At 38.6% G+C, this 23,117-nt stretch overlaps 1 protein-coding gene across 13 annotated transcripts in view; it reads left to right on the top strand.

Moving 5' to 3' along the window:
• The window catches only part of TPRG1 (tumor protein p63 regulated 1), a 373,176-nt gene that overhangs the window by 146,974 nt on the left and 203,085 nt on the right, over positions 1–23,117 (top strand). For all 13 annotated transcript variants that reach the window (XM_086399009.1, XM_086399037.1, XM_086399080.1 and 10 more), the window contains one exon: positions 6,584–6,760. In XM_086399009.1, coding sequence (XP_086255135.1) covers positions 6,584–6,760 — 177 coding nt within the window. The remainder of the gene's footprint in view (positions 1–6,583; positions 6,761–23,117) is intronic.

Raw genomic sequence — 23,117 nt, forward strand, 5'->3', positions numbered from 1 at the left:
TTGTATGTATTTGAGGGAATAATATAAGAAAATATTTTAGGGAGAAAGCTCTTTTCCAAATAACAAATTGATCTGACAGCCCTAAAAGAGCTGCTGAGAGTATTGTTAGGCATAGGGCTGGGGCCACTGGCAAGGCATCTGGGATGGTTTGAGTGACACGGTGGGGGTCCTAGAAGCTTGCTCGGATAGGACCCGCCTGTCATTTCTGGTTCGCTGTTGCCCTCTGCTGGCCAAACTGTTGTAGTCCCAGGAAACTGCAAATCTCCCTGAGCAACTAGGATCTTGGTTTCCATGAAGTCTGGGCGCCTTCCCCAGCAGAAGGAAAATGCAGTCAGTGCGGAGGAATAGCGGTGATGGGAGGATGTGGCCAATCCACTGCCAGCAGAGACAGGCTCTCATCACTGAGGGGATGAATCTTATGATTCTAGCTTTTTATTCCACATTCTCCTCGTTTGCTAAGACTTTGCTTTCTCTTTGGCTCTGTGCTGGGCACAGCGAGGGAACCCACACAGGGCTCAGTCACTGTCTCTACACCAGAGGGTCTCCCATCAAGTTTGGGGGAAACGGAAAGACAAGTATAGAAAGCTGTGACTAAGGCCACAACTGAAGCACTGCTAAATGCTTGTGTGTATTTAAAGAGCGTGTGTTCAACTCTTTTCGACCCTATGGACTGTAGCCTGCCAGGATCCTCTGTCCTTGGGATTCTCCAGGCAAGAATACTGGTGTGGGTTGCCTTTTCCTTCTCCAGGGGATCTTCCCAACCCAGGGACTGAACCTTCATTTCTTATGTCTCCTGCATTGAAACGTGTGTTCTTTATCACTAGCACCATGAGAGAGATGCAATCTACTAGGGGTGAGGGAACTGAGGGGAAGGCACCATTAAACAGACAGAATTTAATATGAAAACTTTAAGGACAGGTGATTTTTACTTATTTTTTAAAAAATATCTTAATATTACTCAGCCACACACACACACACACACACAAATGAAATAATGCCATTTCTAGCAACATGGATGGACCTAGAAATTGTCATAAGACCTAGCGATGTCACTAAGTGAAGTAAGTCAGAGAAAGACAAATATCATATGCTATCACTTGTATGTGAAATCGAAAAAAGTGATACAAATGAACTTACTTACAAAACAGAAGTAGGGTCACTGACGTAAAAAACAAACTTATGGTTATGAAAGAGGATAGTGGCAAGGGGATAAATTAAGAGTTTGGGATTAAAATACACATAGTACTATACACAAAATGAATAGTCAACAGAGACCTGCTGTGTAGCTCAGGGAACTACACTCAACATCTTGTGGTAACTTATGACGGAGGAGAATGTAAAAATATGTGTGTGTGTGTGGCTGAATCACTTTGCTGTATACCTGAAACTAACATGATGTTGTAAATCAACTGTATTTCAGTGAAAATTAAAAGCATATATCTCTTTTATCATATGAGTAGAGCATTTATCATAAAAATTAAACTTTGATTAATGAAAGCATGGGGCCTCCCTGGTGGCTGAGACAGTAAAAAATCCACCTGCAATGCAGGGGACCCAGGTTCAACCCCTGGGTCGGGAAGATCCTCTGGAGAAGGGAGTGGCAACCCGATCCAGTATTCCTGCCTGGAGAATTCCAAGGACAAAGGAGTCTGGCAGACTACAGTCCATGGGGTCACAAAGAGCTGGACACAACTAAGTGATTTTCATCATTAATGAAAGCATGAGAAGAAACGAAAGTCACTTGAAATCCTACCACTCAGAAATGATCAGTGTTCGCATTTTGATCTACATATATTTTTGTCTTCATTGTTACAAAATTGGAAGTATACTGAAGGTGCTACTTTGTATCCTGCTCTTCCTCATCCTTTTGGTAGGAACATTTTCCCAATATTACTGGTTTATTATTTTTTGGAAATGTGCTATTTTATGGGGGAGTATTTTGATGTGTGAACCAAAGGACGAAATTCTTCAAGCAGCATAAAGCAAAGCATATAGGTTGTACTACACAAGAGCTGTTAAATCTTTCCAAATTTTTTTTAATTTTTTATTGGAGGATAATTGCTTTATAATAGTGTGTTCTGCCATACATCAATAAGACATAGGTATACACATGTCTGCTCCCTCCTGAACCTCCCTCCCACCTCCCACCCCCTCCCACCCCTCTAGGTTGTCACACGGCACTCGGTTGAGCTCCCTGTGTCATACAGCAAATTCCCAGGGGTTGTCTGTTTTCCATAGGGTAATGTATGTGTTGCAGTGCTGCTCTCTCAAGGAATTGCTACTTCTTCACTAATTCATTCCAGAACTATTTTGGGGAAGCCTACTACTTTGGAGACATAATGATAAGACCTGACTCTGTGACATTTACAGTATAGGAGAGGAGACTGACATTAATTAGATAATCACAGAAATAACTATGAAATTGCATCTGGGATAAGTGCTGGGAAGGAGAGATGTGAAGTTTATGAAAGTACATATTAGAAACAGGAGAAGTGGTCATGGAGGTGGGAAAGCTTGCCAGAGTAAGGAGTAATTGAGCTCAGCACTGTAGGAGTTCAGTAGGTAAAGAAGATTAGGAACAACATAGCTGGCAGAGGGAATAACACAGGCAAAGACCCTTCAGTAGGACCAGGCATGGCGAGTCCTGGAAACTGAAAAAAGATCCCGGAGAAAGGGGTGCAGAGACTTGGCCTGAAATGACATTGAAGAAATAGGTAAGGTCCAACTGCAGAACCTCAGACTAGGTGATTTTTTTTTTTTTTTTGGTCATTTCTCCTAAGAACCATGGAGAGATATTGAAGTATTTGAAGCCAGAGTTAGAGTTAGATCTTTGGAGGTAAAGACCAAATTTGTTTTAAAATGGTCTGCCTCATTGCAGTATCATGATGAGGCTGCGAAGGAACTAAAACATGTAGATAAACCACGTCCAGGTGGCTAATAGCCCAAGCCCACTGAGAAGGTAACTGCAGTTGTCCAGGCAGGAGATGTGGGAAGAGTGGATTAGAATGTTGAAAGTCAGGATGGAGAGAAGTGAGTGGTTTTGAGAGGTATTTGAGGAGTAGAATGTTTAGGACTTAGCATGTGAGGTGAAGAAATGAGAGAAAAAAAGACTCCGAAGTCTTGGAGTCTTTAAGGAGGATTTCCCCCTAAGATAGAGAACGCTGGAAGAAGTCAAGGTTTGGAGGGGATGGTCAAGGATGCTGTTTCACAGAGATAATGATTCCAGGATGGGTATAGACCATCACATCAGCTTCTTCCAGAGGTGGCTTTTACCACACTTGTACACCACGCTGAAAAGTCCTTTATTTGAGTGTTCGTGGTCCCAGGGAGAAAGCTAACACTATGCCTGGATTTGCTGTCTCCATACTTATTTCAGGTCCTTGAACTACTGTTTGCTCTGTGTAAAGCACTGGGCAAGTCATTTATTGTAATGATCTCTGGACCTTAGTTTTTTTATCTTTAAAATGAAGCTAATAGCATCTAGTCCAAAGGATTGTTGGGAAGATTAAACAAAAGCATTGATATTCAAGGGCTTTGTGATCCTCCATGAATTGCACAGAATCATTATTGATATTCTTACTCCTATATTTGTTTTGAACATCACCACCAAACTTAAATTACATTAATACTAGGAATATAAATTTCAGTGTTTTCTCCAAGAGTTCTTTGGGAAGAAAAGGTGTGATTGAAGTCTAAATAAATAAATATACCACCCAGAAGCTAGAGATGGTGGCCCCAAACTATTTATAAGCCTGTGTGTTTACTTGGATTCCGACTTTCCCCACATGAAAATTATGCAGAGTCTGTGTCACAGCAGAGCACTCTGTGTTCCTAAAAAGAACTCTCTTTTTTTTTACCCCCTGAATCCATCCTTTACCTTTTAAAATAAATCTCATTATGGAGTGCTGACATTTTCAGTAAAACCTTCAACCAAAATCTGAGGATATTTTAGACTAAAAACAAGCTTGGTTTATTAGGCACAGCTTATAACTTGCTGCTAAGTAGATACAATCTATTTAGAGAAAATTATGTAGATAGCTGATAAAACATTTCAGAGTCCTCATCTTTTTCTGTCTAAGACAGAGTGTTAAACAGATTACCGAGACTTCTCTCTTCTCTTGGTGAAGTAGAGTCTTGCGACATTGTTGGAGTGGATGGAAGCCATAGGACCAAGATTTAAACCGGATCTCTTGACTCTGTATCACTAACTCTACCTCCATATTCTAGCTGAATGACTTCAGCTAGAAGGTGTGACCTTCTTCCAAGGGTGGTGGGGAGATGCAAAGCTAACACTTGTATGTGCATAATGGCCAGAATATAACAAGGCCACAGCCTCATGGTTCTTTCTTTCTATGTCTGTTTCTCAATATTTCTTCCTCCTTCACCTCCCCTTTTCTCTTCATATATCCTTCTGTTCCTCCCCCCATTGATTTAACTCCTAACTTTGTCTTGCCTGCCTTTGAACTATATTGAGGAAGGGCATATACTGGGTTACTCAAGGTCACCTAGTCACTTACGTGTGTAAGTCGCTCAGGCATGTCTGACTCTTTGTGACCCCGTGGACTGTAGCCTGCCAGGCTCCTCTGTCCATGAAATTCCCCAGGCAAGAATGCTGCAGTGGGTTGCTGTCTCCCTGCCAAAAATAGCAACAGCTCCTTTATAAACCACTGATTGAGAAGTTTGCCCCTGAATCCTCTCCCCGAACTTATGAGATCAGTACTGGTACTGTCTCCATCTCACAGACAAGAAATGTGAGCTACAGACAGGCTCAATGTCCAATCTTATAAGGGTTGTCATTAGTAGGGCTGGATGTTTTCACCCCCGACTCAGCCAACCCAAAGGCCTCCAAAAGACTTACGATTGGCAGTCAGTTATCACAACAGACACTTACTTACTGAAGACTATTTGACAGGAACAGAGTAAATAGCCCTGTACAGTCTCTGCCCTCATGGAGTGTGTGTGTGTATGCGTGCGTGCACACACACACATACATAGGGATGATTCTTAGACCATAATCACTGGAATTGCCCTAATCTCTGTACTTCGGTGTCTGTTCTGACTTGTCCAGGTTCACATGGTATCAGTTACTAAACCTCTTCTATATCATTCCTTCTTACAAATGATGGTAAGAGCTGAAAACGAAAATGGATCAGAATGCTTTGAAAAAATGTAATGGGGATACAAGTTTACACAGAAGTTTAAGAAATCTTTGAATGAGGCATTCAAAACATGACTTGGACATCGAGTTTTCTCAGCCTGCTATAAGGTGGTGCTGGGCAGACGCCAGACCATAGGATTCGAACCTAAAATTGAAAGGGTGCCATTTAATAAAGTCAACAGGGAAGTAACATCACTCCTTTTGTATTTTAAGAACAGCACTGAGGTTTTGTGTGAGAATGGATGGAAACAGGGTGACAAGTCTTAGTCTTTACATTAGATTGATGATTTGTAGTGGGAATTCATATATGAATCAATCACAAATCATTCTTTTCAGTCTCTTGAAAGTAAAATGAAAGTGTCAGTCGCTCAGTTGTGTCTGACTCTTTGTGACCTCATGACCTGTAGCCTGTCAGGCTTCTCTGTCTGTGGAACTCTCCAAGCAAAAATACTGGAGTGAGTAGGAATTCCATTCTCCAGGGGACCTTCCCGACGTAGGGATTGAACCTGGGTCTCTTGCATTTCAGGCAGATTCTTTAACATCTGAGCCACCAAGGAAGCCCAGTCATCCTTTCCAGTTTTTTAGGAAGATAAAATATGCACTGAAAAAGTTATAATACAGGTCACACAGTGCTATATACAAAGGCTGTAGCAGAAAGAGAGCAAATGCTGTGGGTGAGAGGAATTTCAGATCATGCTCACTTTTTAAAAATAAGTCATTGCTTTCACTCTTTACTGTTCTCTCTGTTGAATAGATTCTTAAGTCTCAGAATATTTCATTGCATACCCTGAAAGACTCTGAAATCTGAAACAAGTCAACTCAGTAAACACATACCTAGTGTCTGCTTTGTCTTTGGCTCATAAGAATCATTTTCACTCATTTCACTGTATTTCCACCACAGGAAAATGATAAAATGAGCTCAGTATGATGGAATAGCTTGGGTGGGAGTCAGTGAACCTAAATTCAAGTCTCCATTTTATCTTCATTCAGCAATTTGACCTTTGAAGATTAGCATAAACCAATGCTTAGTCGTTCAGATTGAGTTGAAATTAAGAGGTATTTTTCATGTCCTTTGAGAAAGATGGGCTCCATGAAGGTTTTCTAGAGAACTGGGAAGATGTGGAGGAGCATGAATCAGTTGACTGCCAACGTGATACAATCTTGCTATTCCCCTGATGGAACCTGTCAAGGATAATCATCTCTGAGCTCTGTGGGCATATAACATTTTCCTGTGATCCTCTACCTCCCTCCTTCCTTGGTCATGGGGCCAGAATGAGAGAGACAGAGGATGACTTTCTTCAACTCCTCTTTCTTCCAAGGTGATAAACCTCATCATTTTTTCTGTTAGTAGAGATGTTTCAGTGAAGATGATTTATTTGGAAAGATTATGCCATTGACTTTTCTTCTCTGTGGTGATTTTCACAGGATAGACCACTGGAACAATGAGAAGGAGAGGATTTTGCTGATCACAGACAAGACTCTCTTAATTTGCAAATATGACTTCATCATGCTCTGCTGTGTGCAGTTTCAGTGGATTCCCCTGAGTGCTATCTATCGCATCTGCCTGGGCAAGTTTTCCTTCCCTGCGATGTCACTGGACAAGTGAGTGTGATGTTTTAGACTTGGGAAAGTGGTGCAGTGGGTGTGGGGCATGCAGGGAAAACAGTCACAAAGTTCAGTTCAGTACTGTAACCTGGGAGAAGCCAGGGGAGAACAGGGAAGCTGTAGTTGAATTTATCAAACAATCCTGAGTTCCTACTCTATGTCAGATGTTCATACATCTGGATACAATTTTAACATTTCACAACTTTCGTAGTACTTTACTATGAGTACCTGACAAGTGAATGGTTGAATGTAAAGTGGAAAGAGCTGCAGGGACATGGAAGAAATGTTACTAACCTAGTTCATATGACAGAGATCAGAAAAGCTTTTCTGGAGAAGCACTTGCGGTATTTGACTTGGGGTAGGAGTCAGTCACAGAACAAAAGCTTAAGAATATGTCAAGCAGAAGGAAGAGAGAAGTCAAAGAAATGAAGGTGGGAAAAGGTGAAACGCCTCTAGGAAATTAAATTATTCTCTAAAGTGTAATGGACAGAACCCATGAGAGCTAATAGCACTTCTTGAAAGAAATCTCTTTAGAGATTTAGTGGAGGGGACACCAGCTCTCTTGGAGATACTGACAGTTACCAGGAGATCTGATGAGGTTTATGGCAGAGGATTGCTGAGCTGAGTAAATTCTTGAGATGGGCTCAGAAGGAACTGAATTTCTTCGACATTTTAAGTCTTAGCCAGAGGATAGCCATCTTCCTCTGAACTGTAAGCTCTTTGAGGGCAGGTATCTTTGATTATTGTCATTGTTGTTCTTTAAGTACCTGGTTATTGGGCTTAGTATGTAGTAAGAACTGAAAAATCTAAAATACTGAAAAAAAGCATAGATTGATCAAGTGATTGGTTTTCTTTTCATAAATCATATCATATCAAAGTCCTATTTTTTATTTCTTCTTTTCATGGACGCTAGAAACAATTGATTCAGTTCACTAACTTTTTGAACTGGTGGATTTTTCAATATCGTATGCATATTGTAAACATATATTTAAACGTCATAAAAATTAGTTACTGTCAGCATCTCTCTCCTATCCCAAACCTTAAGTTTTCCAGAATTATCTCCATAGGAGAGAATCAACAGTTTCATGTTTTTTTCTTCCCCTTTGAGAAATAGTCTATAAATATACAAGGATAAAATTGTCTTTCATGCATATATGTATGTTTTTGTATATTTATAATATTTATCAATGCAAATATTTATCACAAATTATTTTACAATGGGTACATATACCATAAAATACTTTGTTTCAAGCTATTTTACCCGAAGATATACTTTGGAGACATTATTATATAATCATGGAAAGATTAACTTCAGTCTTTTTAATATTACAAAATATTCAATTTCAAGTCCAATCTATTTATCTAGCCCTGTATTAATGGGCATTTAATCTTTTCTACTACAAGCAAAGCTATGGGCTTCCCTAGTGCCTCAGTGGTAAAGAACCTGCCTGCCAATGCAGGAAACTAGGGTTCAATCCCTGGGTTGGGAAGATCTCCTGAAGAAGAAAATGGCATCCCACTCCAGTATTCTTGCTCGGAAAATCCCATGGACAAAGGAGCCTGGTGGGCTACAGTCTGTGTGATCTCAAAGAGTCTGATGACAGCAACAACAACAGGATTTGCATAAATATGCAAATATATTTGTAATGTAAATTTCCACAAGTGGAAATATTAGGACAAAAGTCCTGTGAATTTTCATGATAGATGCTGGTGAATTGCCTTCTAAACAGGTGACAGCTGGTTATGCTCCCATAAGTATGAATCCTTTCTCATGTACCCTCAACAAGATTGTGTTTTATGAAACTCTTTCTTAGCCAGTGAGATGAAGAAAAATATTTTTATTTTAATTTCCATCACTAGAATTTGAAGGAAGTTGAAGATGTTTCTCTTATGTTAGAAAATAGTTTTATCTATATTTCTGTGAACTGCCTATTTTTGGCCATACTACAATTTTTTTTTTTCTATTGAAACATTGATCTTTTTAAATTGATTTATAAGAGATCTTAATATATGAAGGAACTTGGTCCTATTTCTGCCATATATTATTGCAAATATTTTTTCCCATTTATCATATTTCTTTTAACTTTCTAATGCTGTATTTACTGTATTTGAGTTTTAGGTTGTTAAACGTATCATTCTTCCAAGTTTCTAAGTTTATGTCTTTTTTGAGAAAGGTTTTCTCCACCACTGAAATTACAAAATATATTTCCAAGTTTTCTTCTATTGTTTTTATAAATTTTTTGAAAATATTTATTTGTTTATTTATTTGACTGCGCTGGGTCTTTAGTTGAGGCGTGCGGGATCTTCGGTCTTCACTGCGGTGTGTGAGATCTTTAGTTGTGGCGTATAGGATCTACTTCCACGACTAGGGTTCAGACCTGGGCTCCCTGTATTGAGAACATGGAGTCTTAGCTACTGGACCACCAAGGAATTTTATTTTTAAAAATACTTAAATTTATGTTTCATCTGGAATTTATCTTAAGTAAGGAAAAAGATAAACCATCAACTTTATTTCTTTATCCAGATGGCAGACTAGATATCTCAACATCGTTTATTCAATTCTCCCCTTTATCAATAAATATTGTATTTTACCATGTATATTTGTGTTTATTCTGAGTTATCCATTTCACTTATTTCTTTATTAGAGGGCAAAATGCTTTTTAATTATTAAAGCACTTTATTACCATTTTAATATCTGCTAGAGTTATTCCCATCTTATTAATCTTCATTTTTAAAGAATTTGTTTATTCACACATATTTATTTCTCCATGAGCTTACTTAATTTTTAAAAATTCTGTTGTTAGTAGGATTTTCAAATATTAAATCAGCTATTCAGTCTTAAGATAAACACATTTAGTTATAGTGTACTATCCTTTCTATATGTTGTTGAATTCAGTTTGCTAATATTTTATTAAGGAGTTTTGTGTCTATGTTCATGAGGATATTAGTCTATTATTTTCATTCTTTTAGATGTCTTTGCCAAGTATTTAGATTATGCTGGTCCCATAAAAGAAGCTGGAAAGTGTTCCCTTCTCTTCTATTTTCTAAAAGACTTTATATATAAGTGGTGTTATCTCTTCCCTGAATGTTTGTTGAAATTTACAAGGGAAGTTTTCCTGGCCTGAGATTTCTTTGTGGGACAGTTTTAGATACTAAATTACTTTGTTTTATAAATACTGAGTTACTCCTATTTTTCCTTCTATGGTAATTTTGATAAATTGTATTTTTCCAGGAATTTATTGTTTAAGGTGTTTCATTTAAAGGCTAAAAGTTGTTACTATTCCATTATTATCCCTTTAGTGTCTTCTTGCCTGTTATCAGTGATCTGCAGTCTCTGTTTTCTTTCTGTGAATGAATCTATTGATTTTGTTGCTTTTAATAAGAATATGCTTTTCACTTTGCCAATTATCATGATTGTTTGATTTCTCATTGATTTTTACTGTTTTATTTTTTCCTCTACTTTTTTCTTTTTTCTTACTTTTGGTTTACTTTATTTTTTAACTTTTTAATTTGAAACCCAAAACATTTATTTTAGGCTTTTCTTCTTTTATAATGTGAGCATTTCAGTTCAGTTTAGTTCAGTGTAGTTGCTCAGTTGTGTCCGACTCTTTGCAACCCCATGAACCGCAGCACGCCATGCCTCCCTGTCCATCACCAACTCCCAGAGTCTACCCAAACCCATGTCCATTGAGTCGGTGATGCCATCCAACCATCTCATCTCATCCTCTGTCGTCCGCTTCTCCTCCTGCCCTCAATCTTTCTCGGCATCAGGGTCTTTTCAAGTGAGTCAGCTCTTCGCATCAGGTGGCCAGAGTATTGGAATTTCAGCTTCAACATCAGTCCTTCCAATGAACACCCAGGACTGATCTCCTTTAAGAAATCAGACTGATTGGATCTCCTTGAAGTCCAAGGGACTCTCAAGAGTCTTCTCCAACACCACAGTTCAAAAGCATCAATTAAATTAATAAATTTCCTTCTAATAGGTGCTTTTACTACATCTCACAGATTTGGCTATGTTGTGCTTATACTATCATTCACTTAGAAATATTTTATAATTTTTCTTGTGATTTCTCCTTTGACACAAAGATACTTTAGAAGTCATATTGACAAATTTCCAAATATTTTGAGATTTCTTAATATTTTAATATTATTGAATTTTAATTTAGAGAACATAGTGTCTTTGACTTTAATTCTTTTAAATGCACTGTAATGTGTTATTGCCAAATTCAGACTTAAATTGAAGAAAGTAGGGAGAACGACTAGACCATTCAAGTATGACCTAAATCAAATTCCTTATGATTATACAGTGGATGTGAGAAATAGATTTAAGAGACTAGATCTGATAGATAGAGTGCCTGATGAACTATAGACGGAAGGTCATGACATTGTGCACGAGACAGGGATCAAGACCATCCCCTTAGAAAAGAAATGCAAAAAAGCAAAATGGTTGTCTGAGGAGGCCTTAGAAATAGCTGTGAAAAGAAGAGAAGCGAAAAGAAAAGGAGAAAAGGAGAGATATACCCATTTGAATGCAGAGTTCCAAACAATAGCAAAGAGAGATAAGAAAGCCTACCTCAGTGATCAATGCAAAGAAATAGAGGAAAACAGTAGAATGGGAAAGACTAGAGACATCTTCAAGAAAATTAGAGATACCAAGGGAACATTTCATGCAAAGATGGGCTCAATAAAGGTCAGAAATGGTATGGACCTAGCAGAGGTAGAAGATATTAAGAAGAGGTAGCAAGAATACACAGAATAACTGTACAAAAAAGATATTCATGACCCAGATAATCATGATGGTGTGACCACTCACCTAGAGCCAGACATCCTAGAATGCAAAGTCAAGTGGACCTTAGGAAGCATCACTACCAACAAAGCTAGTGGAGGTGATGGAATTCCAGTAGAGCTATTTAAATCCTAACAGATGATGCTGTGAAAGTGCTGCACTCAATATGCCAGCAAATTTGGAAAACTCAGCAGTGGCCACAGGACTGGAAAAGGACAGTTTTCATTCCAGTCCCAAAGAAAGGCAATGCCAAAGAATGCTCAAACTACCGCACAATTGCACTCATCTCACATGCTAGTAAAGTAATGCTCAAAATTCTCCAAGCCAGGCTTTAGCAATATGTGGACCCTGAACTTCCAGATGTTCAAGCTGGTTTTAGAAAAGGCAGAGGAACCAGAGATCAAATTGCCAACATCTGCTGGATCATCAAAAAAGCAAGAGAGTTCTAGAAAAACTTCTATCTCTGCTTCATTGACTATGCCAAAGCCTTTGACTATGTGGATCACAATAAACTGCAGAAAATTCTTCAAGAGATGGGAATACCAGACCACCTGACCAGCCTCTTGAGAAATCTGTATGAAGGTCAGGAAGCAATAGTTAGAACTGGACATGAAACAACAGACTGTTTCCAAATACGGAAAGGAGTACATCAAGGCTGTATATTGTTACCCTGCTTATTTAACTTATATGCAGAGTACATCATGAGAAATGCTGGGCTGGATGAAGCACAAGCTGGAATCAAGATTGCTGGGAGAAATATCGATAACCTCAGATATGCAGATGACACCACCCTTATAGCAGAAAGCGAAGAAGGACTAAAGAGCTTCATGATGAAAATGAAAGAGGAGAGTGAAAAAGTTGGCTTAAAGCTCAACATTCAGAAAATGAAGATCATGGCATCTGGCCCCATCATTTCATGGCAAATAGATGGGGAAACAGTGAAAACAGTGTCAGACTTTATTTTTCTGGGCTCCAAAATCACTGCAGATGGTGACTGCAGCCATGAAATTAAAAGATGCTTACTCTTTGGAAGAAAAACTATGACCCACCTAGACAGCATATTAGAAAGCAGAGACATTATTTTGCCAACAAAGGTCTGTCTAGTCAAGGCTATGGTTTTCCCAGGAGTCATGTATGGATGTGAGAGTTGGACTGTAAAGAAAGCTGAGCACTGAAGAATTGATGCTTTTGAACTGTGGTGTTGGAGAAGACTCTTGAGAGTCCCTTGGACTGCAAGGAGATCCAACCAGTCCATCCTATAGGAGATCAGTCCTGAGTGTTCATTGGAAAGACTGATGTTGAAGCTGAAACTCCAATTCTTTGGCTACCTGATGTGAAGAGTTGAGTCATTTGAGAAGATCCTGATGTTGGGAAAGATTGAGTGCAGGAGGAGAAGGGGATGACAGAGGATGAGATGGTTGGATGGCATCACCAACTCAATGAACATGAGTTTGGGTAAACTCCAGGATATAGTGATGGACAGGTAGGCCTGGAGTGCTATGGTCCATAGGGTCGCACTGGGTTGGACACAACTGAGCACCTGAACTGAACTGAAAGAAGAGTGTTAAAAATCTGCTCTTATTGTGGGATTTTCTCTTGTATCTTTGAATTTTTTTTTTTTTTGCTTCATGCATTTTAAGAGTCCATGTTAGCTTAATGCACATTCATGATTGGTATGTCTTTTTGATGAATTGAGCCTGTTTTAATTATGAAATGTTATTTTCTATCTCTGACAATATTCTCTCTAGTACTCTATATCTCTTATTATTACTGACACTATCATTTTATACTTACCTTTGCTTAGTATATATTTTTTCATTTATTTTCTTTCTCTCTTCATATTTAGAATGCTTTTCTTTTTGAGATCACAAAATTGGGTCATACTTTTAATCTGTTGTGATAGTCTCTGCCTTTTAGTTGGAGTGTTTAGTCCCTTCACATTTTATGGAATTTTGATATGATTGAAGTTAAGGCTACTTTAACTTGTTTTCAGTCTTCCTCTTCTATTTTTTATTTCTTCATCCCCTCCTCATTGCCTTTTATGTTGCAGTTCTCATGCATATTACTTTTATTGAATTTCAAACCCAAAAGGATAATACTATAAATTTTGCTTTAAGAAATCATATGTATTTCAAAGAAATTAGAAAACAAAATTATCTTTTCTATTTATGCATGTTTTCAGTTCTTATGCTCTTTATTTGTTCCAGAAGATTCAGTTTCTCTTTGATGTCATTTTACTTATACAGGAAAAATTACTTTTTAGCATTTCTTTGTAATGTAATTTACTATGAAAAAAAATTCTTGTTTTTTGAGGGGTGGGGAGAATCTTTGTTTAGCCTTTATTCTTAAGGAGTATTTTCTTTAGTTAGAGGATTCCAACTTGACATTTTTTTTCTTTCAACATTCTTAAGATGCTCCACTGTTTTCTGGCCTCCATAATTTCTGAAGAGAAGTCCACAATTATTTGAACTGCTATTGCTCTATATATTCTCTAAATGCTTTCAAATGTTTCCTTGATCTTTAACTTTCAGAAGTTTGACTATCATGTGCCTACTCCCTTGAGTTATGCTATAAATTCCCAGTTTTATTACACTGTTTAGAAAATGTCTTTTCTATTATTTCTCCTCTTTGGGATTTACTAAATATTTTTACATTTCAATACTTAATTTATATCAACATTTCATAAATACTTGACTGTGCAGTCTCTGCTTTTTTTTGTGTAGAATTTGATAAATTGCTCCTATATATCCATTATCATTATACTATTTGTGTTTTGTCTGTCTTTGCCTATTATTTATTAGTCAATTTTTTTGGCCACTTGATTTGTCATAGACTGAGAGGAATTAAATTTTCCTTAATTACAATTCTTCTTTTTTGTTTTTTGTGTTTTTATATTATGAATGTTTGTGTTGTCTTGTTTGATGTAGGACCATTTATAGATGTTGAATCCTTATTTTAGATTACAATCTTTTCATTATAAAATTTATTTCTTTTAATGTTTTCCTTGTTTTTGATCTTGTCTGCTGAGTGTAGTAAAGCTTATGACCATTTTGTTTGAATTTTCTTCATATATTTCTGCCTGATTTTTACTTTAAATTTTTGGGGTTAATTTTTTGATGTGTTCTTGTATGCAACATATAATTGAATTTTACTTTGTTATCCAACCTGAGGGTCTTTTCTTTTAATTTGTAAGATTAACCCATTTATACATATTAATATGACCATTACAGTCTTAGTTCTGCCATCTTGATTTTTGTATTATTGTATTTTTCTAAATATATTACCATATTTTCTGTATTTCCTTTGCTTTCCATTGAGTATATTTTTCTTTAAGCAAGAAAGTTTATAGCTTTTTTCTACTAGTGACTATAAGTGACTTTTTTCTACTACTGACTCTAACATAGCATTCTTAATTCTATCTTTTTTGAATATTATCTGTTTGCTTCTCAATAATAAACTCATCCCTATCATTTTTTTTTACAAATGCTTTTTAAATTATGAAAATATGCTAACACATTTACAAGAGACCTGGAAAATACAGAACAAGGCACATGTAGTTCCACTATAGGTTACAATTACTTTTTTAGGTAGAAAAATTAAGATTTTTAGTTGAAGTTTCATTATCAAACTCTCAAAAATTAATAGAATGAATAGACAGAAAAGTCAAAGGATATAGTAGACCTGGAAAACACTATGAACCAATTCAATATAATTAAGATTTATACAATTTTCACACCTCAGTAGGATAAAAATTCTATTCAAGTTCTCATAGACTGTAAACTAGGAGACACTGAAACATATCCAGTTCATAAGACCAGGTGCAAGAATTTGATGGTCATTTTAAGATATCTTTTTATATTGATTTCTAACATAATTCCACAGTGACAAAAGAACAGACTCTGTGTGATTTCAATATCTATCATTCATTTTTAAAGTTGCTTAAAATTACCATTATTAGTTATATTATGTTTACGAAAAAGTATGCTTCTACTTGGTATGCCATCTTCATCAGTGTATACTAAATCTTCATTGTGAAACATAAGAAATCTACATATTCATACTCTTCTCACATTTTCTCATCCTTTACCTCCCTTCTTTCATTAGTCTTCTCAAATTTCATTTTTTATGGCATGTTTTATTTGATTTCCTATAAGGCATACAATTATTACTATAGAAAGTTGGTGTAATTCCAGCCTTCTTAATTAATTTCTGGATTTTTATTCGGATTTTCATTCTGGGGTTAGAGTAAGAAAGCTTGTGCCAGCAGCTGGCATGCTGTTAAAAGTTAAAGGTCTTTCTCTGGGACCCTGGGGTAGAAACAGTGTGATGAAGGGGTAGTTTTTAAAGTTCTGCTCGGTTTTTTTAGCAAACATCCATGGTAGAGTTCTGGACTAGGGGTAGAGTGCTGGATTTCAGATCTGATTTTACAACAGTTAACTTTGTTTCCTCATCTATCAAAAAGTCATTCATATTGTCACTTTGCTTCATTAATAGCTTTATTGCAGAGTTCTGATGAGATGGTTTGGAAGTACTATACAATATGCCTCAGAGATATCAGGTGTTAACAAGTTCTGATTTTTTTCCCCAGATACAAGTTTTTGTTAGAATGGAACTAAGTAGATTAATTTGATTGTTACTTTTATTTCCAAGTCAGTTGGCCCTTCTTGACTGGACATTGTCACTAATTTAAGTCAGAGGTCAGCCAGTAGCTGGCAGGAAAAGGAGGAAGAGGCAAGAGAAAATCAGCTGCTAAATAATCTTAAACTGGTTCCAGAGGAAAGCCTGAACAGAGTGAGCAAATTGTTTTGTTATAAGAAAATGCAAATGACTTAACATTAGTGGGCTTCCCTGGTGACTCAGATAGTAAAGAATCTGCCTGCAATGCAAGAGACCCAGATTTGACCCCTGGGTTGGGAAGATCCCCTGGAGAAGGATGTAGATGGTAATACTGACATTGTTTGTTTACCAAGAGCTCTTACCTCCCCTGTGCCATCTGACCTTCAACACCAAGAATAAATCGTACAAACTGAATACCTTTTAGAGATGAGAGAAGTGAGACCAGGAGAAGTAAGCAGAGATTCAGGCACCAGCAGCTATTTAATATTAGAGCTGGGTTTCAAAATCAATTCTTCCAACTTCCTGTTCAGTGTGCCTTTCTTTTAATAAATAATGTTTGATCCCTTTTTTTTTCTATCCCCGCCTCCCAATCCCCCCCCTCCCCTTCCATCCCCTGCCTTCTCTTTCCACCCCTGGTTCTCTCCCTTTGATCTTGCCTCTGTATTTTTTATCCTCTCTCCTTTCCTTTCCTCTTGTCTATTCCTCTGGGTGAAGACAGTGTCTCTTGTTAATATAGCTTCTTCTCTTAAGCCACGGAGAGGTCTTTTGGAACTTAGCAGAACATGTGCCAGCATATCCCTCATACTGGTGCTTACAAAACAGAGTTGTTTTGTTTTAGTCACTGTTTTGCCTTTGGCTTAATGTGAAGTGAGAGGGCAATGGGAAGAGACAACTAGAGGCTAAAGATCATTTATGTGTGAGATGAAGGAAGATATTCTTTAGATTAGAGCATTCATCAGACAGAAAACCAGGAAATGGCAAAAGGCCTGGCTTATCTTACAGGGTAACTGCCTTAACCAGTTGCTAGTACATAGCTTCTTGTACTAGTGCAGAGCTTATTGTCTCTTATCTGAGATGAGAACACTACATCTTATTTCTATCATAATTGGGTTCATTCCCAGATTTTAAGTAAAATTTAATTTTCATAACCTTGTATCTGTAACCTGTTAGAAAAGTGGAGGAGGGAGAGGAAGACTCCATTTCTATGAAATTAACCATAAGGTTAAACCATGACCAATCTTAACAGCACCAATTTTCTTACTGTCTGAATTTAGACAACTCACTTTAATTCCTGGGCTCTCAATTTCCGATCTATAAGATGTCAATTATAAAACTCCATGTCAGTCTTAATTCATAGGTCACTATAGATTTAAATGGTGGATGTGAAAGTGTTTTGTAAATTGTACAGTATTAAAATAATTGTTACTAAAAGAGTTCTAAAGATCCACATTTACTTAACAATGCTCCCATTAAAAAAAATATGCCCACAAGAGATAATGATGAGGAAACTGAGTGGTCAAGTGACTTGTATGTTAACATGTAGGTATGTGATGTGTGTATGTGTGTGTGCTTAGCTGCTTCAGTCATGTTCAACTTGGTGGGACCCTATGGACTGTAGCCCTCCAGAATCCTCTGTCCATGGGATTCTCCATGAAGGAATACTGGAGTGAGTTGCCATGCTCTTCTAGAGGGGATCTTCCTGACCCAGGGGTGGAACCCACATCTCTTACATCTCCTGCATGGGCAGGCAGGTTCTGTACCACTAGCACCACCTGGGAAGCCCATGGTGAGGTCTGAAACATGAGATCCTCTAATCTCAAATCCTTTGCCATGCAGGTAATTCCTACTGGCTATCAAATGCACTGTAATTTTTGTGAATAAATGGCCTCCATGTCATGACCTTTATTCCTATCTGAAGTTTGTAATGAGGAGTTAAGAGTTTAGATAGCCTGGGGTTTAGAGTCCCTTGGACTGCAAGAAGATCCATCCAGTCCATTCTAAAGGAGATCAGTCTTGGGTGTTCTTTGGAAGGAATGATGCTAAAGCTGAAACTCCAGTACTTTGGCCACCTCATGCGAAGAGTTGACTCATTGGAAAAGACTCTGATGCTGGGAGGGATTGGGGACAGGAGGAGAAGGGGACGACAGATGATAAGATGGCTGGATGGCATCACCGACTTGATGGACATGAGTTTGAGTGAAGTCCGGGAGTTAGTGATGGACAGGGAGGCCTGGCCTGCTGCAATTCATGGGGTTGCAAAGAATCGGACACGACTGAGCGACTGAACTGAACTGAGGGCTTAGAGAGCGGGTTCTGGAGTCAGGCTACCTGGTAGCCAAATCTGTTCTGGGTGGCCTAGAGCAAGTCACACTACAATCTGTGCCTCAGTTTCTTCACTTGCAAACTGGTGAGGGTAATAGCATCTATCTCAGTCTATGTTAAGGATTAAATGAGATAAGACATATAAAATGTTTAGAAAAATATGTGGTGTGTAATAAGCACTTGAAGGATGTGAGCTTCTATAATAAGTTTGGGAGAAAGACACTGGTTTAGGGTTCAGGAATCTGGGTCCTGATCTACTTTCTTGATCAAAAAAGTCTCCCCTTGCTAAATTTCAGTTTCCTCACTTACAAATGTTTCAGATTTTTTTTTTAATGAGGTGTAGCTGATTTTCAATGTTGTGTTAGTTTCAGGTATATATCAAAGTGATTCATATATATATATATATATATATATATATATTCACACACACACACACACACATGTTCTTTTTCAGATGATTTTCCCTTATAGGTTTTTACAAAATGCTGACTATAGTGACCTGTGCTATATAGTAGGTCCTTACTGCTTATCTATTTTATATACAAATAGTAGTGTATATATGAGGGCTTCCCTCATAGCTCAGTCAGTAGAGAATCTGCCTGCAATGCAGTAGACCTGAGTTTGATCCCTGGGTCAGGAAAATCCCCTGGAGGAGGAAATGGCAACCCATTCCAGGATTCTTGCCTGGAGAATCCCATGGACAGAGGAGCCTGTGAGGCCCCAGTCCATAGGGTCGCAAAAGTCGGACACGACTTAGTGACTAAATCACCACCAGAGTGTGTATATGTTAATCCCAAACTCTCAATTTGTTCCTAAATCTCTGAAAAATTTTGGCTCTTTTTTCCTTTTGGTCTTGAAATCTTGTGCTTTGTGGTATTCTATCGATGAAGCAATTTTCCCAAAGTCGTTCATCTTAGAGGGCTGAATGATTTTACCTAATCAATTACTCCTATGAAAAATGTCTCCAAAAGATTTTCTGCTAGAAAATATTATTGCTGTCATATTGACATGCCAACAAAACCTGAGGGGGACGGTCAGGCCAAGAAATGCCTCCTTGCAAGAGTAGGCATTGCACATTTATCTCTCCGTGCTGCTAAAAATTTGCATTGTGCTGGGAATTGCTGGATGTGGTCACCCCTCATACTGTCTGTAGAGATGCTGTGAAAACAAGGGCTGGGAGCTGCCCACTGTTGACTTAGAATAGCAGGAGAAGGGACTAGAGAGGAGGGCATTCCAGACGTTACCCCATCACCTCAGTCTTGCTCCTTTGGATCCAAGACCAGTGAGCCGCTCCATGCCCCCAGGGTCCTAATTTGGCATCTCTTTCTCAGACAAGGGCTTCAAAAGGCCTCTCCTCTGCTCTGGGGGAAGCCGGCTCGTGGCCCAGGCCGATTCTGCTGGCTTCGCGTCTGTCAGTGCATCCTAATCACTGTTATAAGTGTGGTTCTGCACAACACCTTGTGAAATAGTTTCCTATTGCTCCAGCAACATCTCCTGTCTAGACAATCTAATTATGAGCGCAGAGCAAACAGCTGAAGTGTTTGCTGCCCCCAAGGGTTGCCTAACTCTAGGAGTGGGGGTGGAGGACAGGGGAAGGGAGGGAGTGGATGGCAGTGGTAGCTTTTTGTTGACTTGACCAGAAAACTGAGTGCTCCAAAAGAATCTGGTTAACTTTTAATTAAAAAGAAATGATCTGGTGGAAGCTGGCACTTTGTTGTTTATCCAAACTCAGTGGAGGATTAAACATAGCGATTCATTTCCCTCCAATCACATCTTTTTCTTGGCTTGAAAGGTGGTTTGTGGTCTCTGCTTAAAAAAAAAGAAAGAAAAAGTCACTGATTTACTCATCTGCCCTCCCAGTAGCAGTTTGAAAATAAAAAGTGGCTCCCTAAATGTATGTTCTTTCCACGTAGTAATTCGATTACATTCAACAAGTCCTTCCTGAGCTCCGGCCACGTGGCAGGCATGATGACAAGGTGACAAGACCTGGATTCTGTCCCCAGGATGTTTATGGTCTCATGGGATGCAGACACACACATGCACTAATGTTTTAACCAGGCTTTGATTAGTGCTCCAGTGAAACGCAAATAGTGCCGTGGGCACAGGAGAGGGGGAGAGAATTTCTCCTCGGAGATATGGGAAGGTCTTAGAGAGAAGGTGGACCCTGAGCAGGTCTTTATAGGATGAGCAGAATTTGGGCAGAGAGATAGTGAGGAGTTGTCCAGGCATCAGCAGACAAATGCCAACTAGCGTGATCTTGCCAGGTCTCCTGTGGGGCAGGGTCCCAGCTGTTAAGAAGGTACGGTGGAAGTTTTCAAATGGTTTTGGATGATGATATGAGGTGTTTATTTTTATTTAAAAAATTTTTGTTGGAGTGTAGTTGATTTACAATGTTGCATTAGTTTTATGTGTACAGCAAAGTGAAATAGTTATACGTACACATATATTCATTTTTTGAATTCTTTTCCCTTTTAGGTTATTACAGAGTATTGAGTAGAGTCCCCTTTACTATACAGCAGGTTGTTATTAGTTATCTATTTTATATATAGTAGTGCATATATGGTGGTCTTCCCAGATAAAGAACCTGCCTGCCAATGCAAGGAGATGAAAAAGACAAAGATTCAATCCCTAGGTCAGGAAGATCCCCTGGAGAGGGAAATGGCAACCCACTCCAGTATTCTTGCCTGAAGAATTCCATGGACAGAGAAGTCAGGTGGGCTATAGTCCATAGGGTTACAAAGAGTTGGACATGGTTGAAGTGATTTAGTATCACACAGTATATATATATATATACATATATATATATGTATATATATACACACACACACACATATATATGTATATTATATGTCAATCCCAATCTCCCAATTTATTTCTCCCCCTCTTACCCCTAGTCATCATAAATTTGTTTTCTACATCTGTGATTTTAATTCTGTTTTGTAAATAAGTTCATTTGTACCCCCCGCTTTTTTTTAAGGATTCCACATGTTAGTGATATTATCTGATATTTTTAATATGAGGTGTTTAGGTTTTAGTCATCTTAAGATCTGAGATGATGAAGGTTTTAGGAGAAGAGACAAAATGATTGGCATTTTTCTTTGGGAAGTTAAGGAGGGAGCAACAACATAAGAGGTGGTTTGAAAGAGACAGAAACTTGGAAAAGGGGGCTGGCTAAGCGAGAGATGTTTAGATTCTCTGAGGGTAGAGTTGGGAAATTATAATAACCTGAACTGGGCCAGTGGATATGAAAAGGAGGGCATGGGTGTGAAGACTTGGCTGCAGTAGAATCTCTGGCATGTGATGGACAAATTGGGTGTTCTTGGTATGGGAGGTGGAGAGAGGGGAGGGTTGTGAGCCTGCAATTGGAAGACACTCTTCATGTTTATTATCTAGGGTGGCTACTTGGCTACTCAAGCAGGGAAAAGTCGATCGTTGGAACAAACTGTTTGCACCGTTGACATTTACTGAGCACTTGGCATTACCTGTTGCTAGGCTGGGTGCTGTGATGCCCTTGTGCTAAAGAGTTTCTGCCTTCATGGAGTTCACAGTCAAGGGGGCAGTCAAATCATCATACTGTTACACAGAAAATTACCAGAGTGAAAGTGCTTTGAAGAAGAGATATATGGGTTGTGTGAATTATAGACTGTTGTGTAACAGCTCACCTCAAAACTTGGTAGCAGTACATAAAAATCACTTATTATTTCTCTGCTTCTGAGGAGTATGGGTGTGCCTTAGCTGGGTCCTGTGGTTCAGATCACTGGGGCCATGGCATGTTAAGCTCACTCTAGTGGTTGTCCGCAGGCTCAAGTCCTCACTGGAGGATGGCCAGAGAGATGGGTTCCTGCCATGTGAGCCTTTCTCTAAGACTACTGACAACATACATGGCTGCTGGTCTTTCTTACAGGGGACAAGGGAAAGAGTGAGAAGGAACATGAGAGACTGAGCAAGATAGATGCTACCATGTTTAGGTAACCTCAACTTGGAAGGGACAGTTCCTCACCATGTTGTATTCAATAGAGGCAAGTCACTAAGTCCAGCTCACACTCGAGTGGTGGCTGTCACCTGAGGGCAAGCAGGGCAAGAGGTGGACACTGGAGGCTGTTGAACAAGCAGCCTTCCACGTGAAGGTGATCAGGACCTTTATTAGAGGATTTAGATCTCAATTGGAGGGTAAAGATGAAGGAAGGCGTCTCTGAGGGAGGGCTTCTGAAACTGGGACCGAAGGCACAAGGTGAAGGAGGTTACGGAGAGTGGTCCAGGGAGAGAATAGTTCATGTAAAGGAGAGAGACAGAGAGAGCCTGGTGCCTCTGTGGAACTATTAACAAGTCAACAAGAGGGCCCAAGGGACACCAATGTGGAGATGACTTTCAAATTTAGATGCTGGTGAGCTTATGGCATTTGGAAGAGTTAGAGTAATTCAACTGGTATCTGTCACTTGCATTGGCAGGCATTCCCTAGAGAGGTTCAGAGTTAAAACTAGTTTGAAAGCCCTTGCTCTAAACTGTGGGACTGTTTCTGGTACTGCTGGGAAATGGTTCTGATTCAAGTGTATAAAATGAATCAAATTGCCCACTTATCTCTTAGGATAATTACTTATTGTGTAATGTGATAATGTTCATAAATCGCCC

This window comes from Bos grunniens, chromosome 1 (genome assembly GCF_055505025.1).
Source record: "Bos grunniens cultivar Pamir isolate PY7600 chromosome 1, Bosgru_T2T1.0, whole genome shotgun sequence".
Classification (NCBI taxonomy): domain Eukaryota; kingdom Metazoa; phylum Chordata; class Mammalia; order Artiodactyla; family Bovidae; genus Bos; species Bos grunniens.